Source organism: Azolla caroliniana, unplaced genomic scaffold (assembly GCF_043228905.1).
Source record: "Azolla caroliniana isolate FFs.n. ecotype wild unplaced genomic scaffold, voAzoCaro1.0.p SCAF_1239, whole genome shotgun sequence".
Classification (NCBI taxonomy): domain Eukaryota; kingdom Viridiplantae; phylum Streptophyta; class Polypodiopsida; order Salviniales; family Salviniaceae; genus Azolla; species Azolla caroliniana.
In genome coordinates this window covers 4,467-10,724 of record NW_028231674.1, presented here as the reverse complement: position 1 = coordinate 10,724, position 6,258 = coordinate 4,467, and the positions used below count along the sequence as shown (strand labels likewise).

Sequence of the window (6,258 nt, the reverse complement as noted above, 5' to 3'; positions counted from 1 at the left end):
AAGGCATTCAAGGGTGAGAAAATATACTTAGATGACGATCTCACTCCAGCCCAAGTGGCACACCGCAAAGAAAACATGCCACGAGTGCTTGATGCAAGAAAGGAAGAAAAATGGGCTGTATATAGAGATGGTAAGGTCATTATTACAAAGAAGAGAACCACATGACGATATATGGCCTATGAGACCCTACGCATGACTATATGGAACGGCTCTCTACAGACAAATGTCGGATATTTTGAAGATACCTTCAAAAACACAGATATTGCTATGTATACAGAGACCCACCAGTGCATGGCTAGCAAACTCCCTGAGGTGCAAGGATATAGATGGGAGTCATATGTCGTCCCCAACCTCGGACACTAGGAAACACTCGAGGTTCGGGAGGAGTGGCTGTGCTATACAAAAAGGAGCTCCATTATAGAGTGCATGTTGTCCATAAGGATGTAGATGCACGCTACATGTGGATACAAATCAAAAGAGGGGATCTTAGGGAGCTATATATTGCTACTTTCCACCTGCCATCTCAAGGTTTGCACCTCCAGCTGAATCACCATATCTACCATTATATGATGATATCATAAGATTTGCTACTTTGTGGTGTTCGGGTAAAGGCCCTAAATAACCCCCTTATAGTGTGTACATGTGTATAGGCCTATTTATAAAGGCCAAAAGTCACTAACCACTTTTTCGTTATTTTTGGGCCAAGTTCAGTGTGAACTTGGCCAACCCTAAATGGGTCATATAAAACATAAGTCAAAAACTTTTGGATCTCACTTCAAAGGTGAGTTCCTCCAACTACTGCTCTCTCTCTCTATCTTTTCTACCATAGCTACATTTTATGCGCTACTTTTTCAGCTGATGATACTTACGCATATGATGCCTCTCTAAATATTCATTCAGAGGACATGTGTATCACTATGAATGATATTATTGATGCTTAGTTGACTGTCAATGATGCATTGGCCCAAACATGGATAGTTGACTCTGGTGCTTCATTTCATGTGACTCCTATCAAGGAGTGTTTTTTTACTTTTACTGCAGGCAGCCATGGCCGTGTATACCTTGGAAACAATCATGCATGTTCCATTAAGGATATTGGCACTGTGCGTTTTTCTACAAATGGCACTAATGAGTTAGTTTTGCATAATGTGCGTTATGTACCAGGGATCAAGAAGAGCTTGATTTCTATGGGGTAAATGGATATGCATGGTTATAGCATTCTCTTTGAGAGAGGATCATGGAAAATAACAAAAGGTTCAAGGCTAATTGTGAAAGGAAAAAAGAAGGGAACTCTTTATTGCTCACATGGAAATGCTATATCGGGAAAATTTATTGCTTTGGCTGAAGTTCACTCCCATATGGAGTTGTGGCATAAGAGACTTGGCCATATGAGCCAAAAGGGTCTCACTAGGCTTTGTAATCTAAAGAAGCTTGATGCTAAAGGTACGAAGCTTGATTTTTGTAATGAATGCCAATATGGAAAGCAAGTGAGGCGTTCCTTTTACTCTGGTGTGTCTCGTAAGTCTTGTGTACTTTGATCTTGTTCATTCTGATGTGCGTAACATGCCCACCAAATCTATGGGGGTGCAATGTATTTTATATCATTTGTTGATCGCTAGTTTCTAGGAGAAGGGAGTAAAAGAGCATGGAAAATATTTAATGAGAAGCAACCCACCACACAATTAACCTCACCACACATGTGGGCAACGTCTTGTAAGAAGGTTGATTCATGTGGGCATGAGCCATGTGGGTGGGGAATAAGACGTTGCCCCGGGATATCGTATTCATGCCACACCTGTGGTGAGGTTAATTGTGTGGTGGGTTGCTTCTCATTAAATATTTTCCATGCTCTTTTACTCCCTTCTCCTAGAAACTAGGGATCAACAAATGATATAAAATACACTGCACCCCCATAGATTTGGTGGGCATGTTACACACATCAGAATGAACAAGATCAAAGTACACAAGACTTACGAGACACACCAGAGTAAAAGGAACGCCTCACTTGCTTTCCATATTGGCATTCATTACAAAAATCAAGCTTCGTACCTTTAGCATCAAGTCTTTAGATTACAAAGCCTAGTGAGACCCTTTTGGCTCATATGGCCAAGTCTCTTATGCCACAACTCCATATGGTATGCTCAGTCCATCTAGCAGAGAAACCTTCACACATGGCTCTATTAAAGATGTGTGCTAGCAATGGAACCAAGGTGTCACGGGCATCGATAAAGTGCTCACCCACCAATCCATGATGATCTTGGGCCGTTCCAAATTGTAGCCGATCAATGGCATTTCTTACATTTTGTGGTGTAAAGAAGGTTGATTCATGTGGGCATGAACCATGTGGGTGGGGAACAAGACGTTGCCCCGGGATATCGTATAACACCTTACATACATCAAAGGATGGATTCATCATCAGGCCACCTTATATGGACATACATCTATCCTATGGGCTGCGTAGTGTGATAGGCCAGCTGCAAACTTCATCACATCAATTACAAATTGAGGTAGGCAGATATACACGAATACCTCTAGAAGAAAGAATTTGCCAATTGTGTCATCAAGGAGTGGAATCCGAAGAACACTATGTTTGTCACTATAGTGTATTTTATGAAATCAGAGGGAGATACCATTGCCTCTTTAAACAAGGCTTTGGCCCACTACGCAAGGTAATGGAATATAAGGACCAACAATGCCTAGGACTTTTGTTGCTAGAACTCAAGAGACATCGGGAAAAGTTGTTGAAGAATACAACCACACAAGCTCATCCACAAAGAACAATCACAACTTTCTTTAGCCCCATCACTCCTACTAATGCTACAAGTTCATCACGGGATACACAAATGGGCCCCAAACCGGGACATAACAAAGGGGTTACAATTGATCGGGCAATAGCAATTTGCCGTGCACGTAGGCCCCGGCCCCATGGACCACGACCTCGACACCCTTGTCATCGACAGATAAAAGCCATTATCTCCCGCCATCGTAGGTGCTTCCCTTGCTTCGGAGACATTTCCATTCTGGATCGACCTATTCTAGAGATCTTTCGAAGACCAAAGCTACAATATACCTAGCTTGAGAATCTCACATGTGCCAAAAACCAGATTCCATCGTTTCTTCTCTTTTCATCTTATTTACTTTTATATTTACTACAATACATGTATGCAATAGAACGCCTCACACGTCTTTCAAGGGTGACATCCCTGAAGAGGTTTGGTCTAGCAAACCTGCTTCATATGATCACTTACGTGTCTTTGGTTGCGAGGCTTTTGTACATATAAGGCCTGAGCTGAGAAACAAACTTGATGCCAAGTCCATTAAGGGCCTCTTCATGGGATATGGTGAAGAAGGCGAAATGGGTTATAGGATTTGGATACCCCAGCTCAAGAAGGTTATACACAGCCAAGATGTTGTTTTCAATGAGGCAAGGCTGCTTCAAAACAATTGTGCCTCAAAAGATGACCATAAAAGGGTTAGATTTCAGCATGACCAGCAACCTGTTAGACCCAGTTTTGACCATCAGGATCCACCACAAAGGACTGAAAATATTGATCATCCAGTGGTTTTGGAGCCAGAGGATGTTGGACAGCAAGATGAGGATCCTGAGAGGAATATGCTGCCAAATAATAATGCTGAAAATGGCGCTGAAAATATTATTGATCATCCAGTGGTTTTGGAGCCAGAAGATGTTGGACAGCAAGATGAGGATCCTGAGAGTAACAATCGGCAACGGTTTGGTTTGAACCGAACCGAACCGCGAAACCGCGGTTTAATGGCTGGCTTAACGGATTCAACGGTTCAGTTCGGTTCAGGTTTAGGTTTTTATTAACGGTTCGGTTTTGGTTCGGTTTAAATGGTAATGGTTTTTTATTTTTTATTTTTAAAAATTTTTAAAATTTTTAAAAAAATTCTAAAATTTGTTTTTAAACAATCTTTTCATTTTTAGACCTTATTCTCACATTTTAGGAACATCTTAAAAAATTTTTAAAATGAAATATTATAAATTTTAAACAATTAAAAATTTGACCTATGTTGAAAACCGAAACCGAACCACGAAACCGCAGTTTTTACGGTTTAATGGTTTAACGGTTTGAAAAATGTTTCACGGTTCAGTTTAACGGTTTCGTGGTTCGGTTTGGTTTGGTTCAGGTTTCAACAAATTTAAACGGTTCAGTTAGGACCCTCTCAAACCGAACCAAACCGTTGCCGATTGTTACCTGAGAGGAATATGCAGCCAAATAATAATGCTGAAAATGGCGCTGAAAATAATGGACAGCAGCCTAACAATGATGATTTAGACATGCCACCTGATGTTGATCCATTACCGGACAATATGGATCATTGGGTGAGACGTTCTACTCGTATAAGACGAAATGTGAGTAGATTTGACCCCACGTTGCACTACATAATGTTGACCGATGAGGGAGAACCTCTTACGTATAAAGAAAGTGGGAGCTTGCTATGCAGGAAGAGATTAAGGCTTTGCATTCAAATAATACTTGGGACTTGGTTGAACTGCCCAAAGGAAGGAAAGTTATTCCTAACAAATGGGTATATAAAATCAAGACCGTTGATGACAAACCCAAGTATAAAGCAAGGCTGGTTGCAAAAGGATATGCTCAAACTAAGGGCATAGATTTTCAGGAAATGTTTTCTCCTGTGGTAAAAATGACCACTTTGCGAGTGCTATTTGCATAGATTGACATATTCGCATTCGTCGGGTTTCCTATTCGAATTCAAACGAATACGAATACAAATGGGTGGTCAAGTATTCGTTTAACCCAAAAAGAAAATAAAAGAGAACTCTCTCTTTTTTAATTTCTTCGGATAAGAAAAAAGGAACTTGACAATAAATAGGGATAATAAAAGAGGGACTTGGGGACTTGACACTACTAAATTTTTATAATAAATGTATAACTTATAAGTATTCGTTTTATTTTTAATAAATAAATAAAATAAAATAAAGGCTCATTAATTTCTCACTTTTTATTCCCTCAAAATTTATGGATATTTTTATCTTGACATTAAAAATAGTACTTCAAACTAATCATATCTTGAAGTACTACTAGACCTGATATTGCCTATGCAGTGGGAGTTGTCAGCCAATTCATTGCTAATCTGGGCAAGGCACATTGGAATGCAGTATAGTCCATTATGAGGTACTTAAAAGGGACTAAAAATAAATGCCTCTGTTATGGAAAAGACCCATTAGAGCTGAAGGGTTTCTGTGACTCTGACATGGCAGGTGATGTGGATACACGGAAATCCACAAGTGGCTATGTATTCACACTTGCAGGTGGTGTTGTATCATGGTGTAGTAGGCTGCAAAAGGTTGTTGTTTTGTCCACTACCGAGGCAGAATATATCTCAGCCACTGAGGCTTCCAAGGAAGCAATATGGTTAGCACGTCTATGCAATGAGTTTGGTTTGCCTGAAAAGGCACCCATTCTTGGTTGTGATAGCCAGAGTGCCATCTGTTTGGCAAAGAATGCTATGTTTCATGCACGCACAAAACATATTGATGTGCGATATCACTTCATTCAAGAAGTGCTTGAGGATGGCCTTATCACATTGATAAAGGTCCACACATCACAGAACCCTACGGATGTAATGACCAAGTGCTTACCCAAAGCACAACATCAGATATATGTATACAAATGGTGGGAGTCACATAGCTTAAAGGCGTCATTAAGTGAGAGATTGTTGGGGTAAAGGCCCTAAATGACCCCCTTATAGTGTGTACATGTGTGTAGGCCTATTTATAAAGGCCAAAAGTCACTAACCACTTTTTCATTACTTTTGGGCCAAGTTCAGTGTGAACTTGGCCAATCCTAAATGGGTCATATAAAACATAAGTTAAAAACTTTTGGATCTCACTTCAAAGGCGAGCTCCTCCAACTACTGCTCTCTCTCTCTATCTTTTCTACCATAGCTCCACTATTGCATCTAAAGGGCCTATACTAAGGTGAATCCTGAGTATTCCTTAGCCTGATTGACATCATTCCTAACCCTTACATGTGGGACATAATACTATTACGAGATTTTAATGCACGAACCAAGGATAAACAAACAACTATGTTTGACCCCAACGAGGTTGTTTATAGAGAAGTTATGGCAGAAGAGGTTGGTCTAAAGCAACAAGCTCAAGATATGAGTGCTATAATTGAATATGGAAAACACTTTCTAGCCTTGGGAAGTGCGCATGGATTTGTGATATATAATGGATTGTCACATTGGCCTGGATCAGATGCTTTGACA

The 6,258-nt window shown here is 40.2% G+C and overlaps 1 protein-coding gene across 1 annotated transcript; it reads left to right on the top strand.

The window, feature by feature from the left end:
* Positions 1 to 2,102: 2,102 nt before the first annotated feature.
* LOC147847293 (uncharacterized) lies at positions 2,103 to 3,649 on the top strand (the record flags this gene model as incomplete). Its single annotated transcript, XM_087339349.1, has 2 exons — positions 2,103 to 2,230; positions 3,172 to 3,649. Coding segments are annotated over exons 1-2 (606 nt in total), but the record flags the coding sequence as incomplete, so codon positions are not given.
* Between the last annotated feature and the right edge of the window lie 2,609 nt (positions 3,650 to 6,258).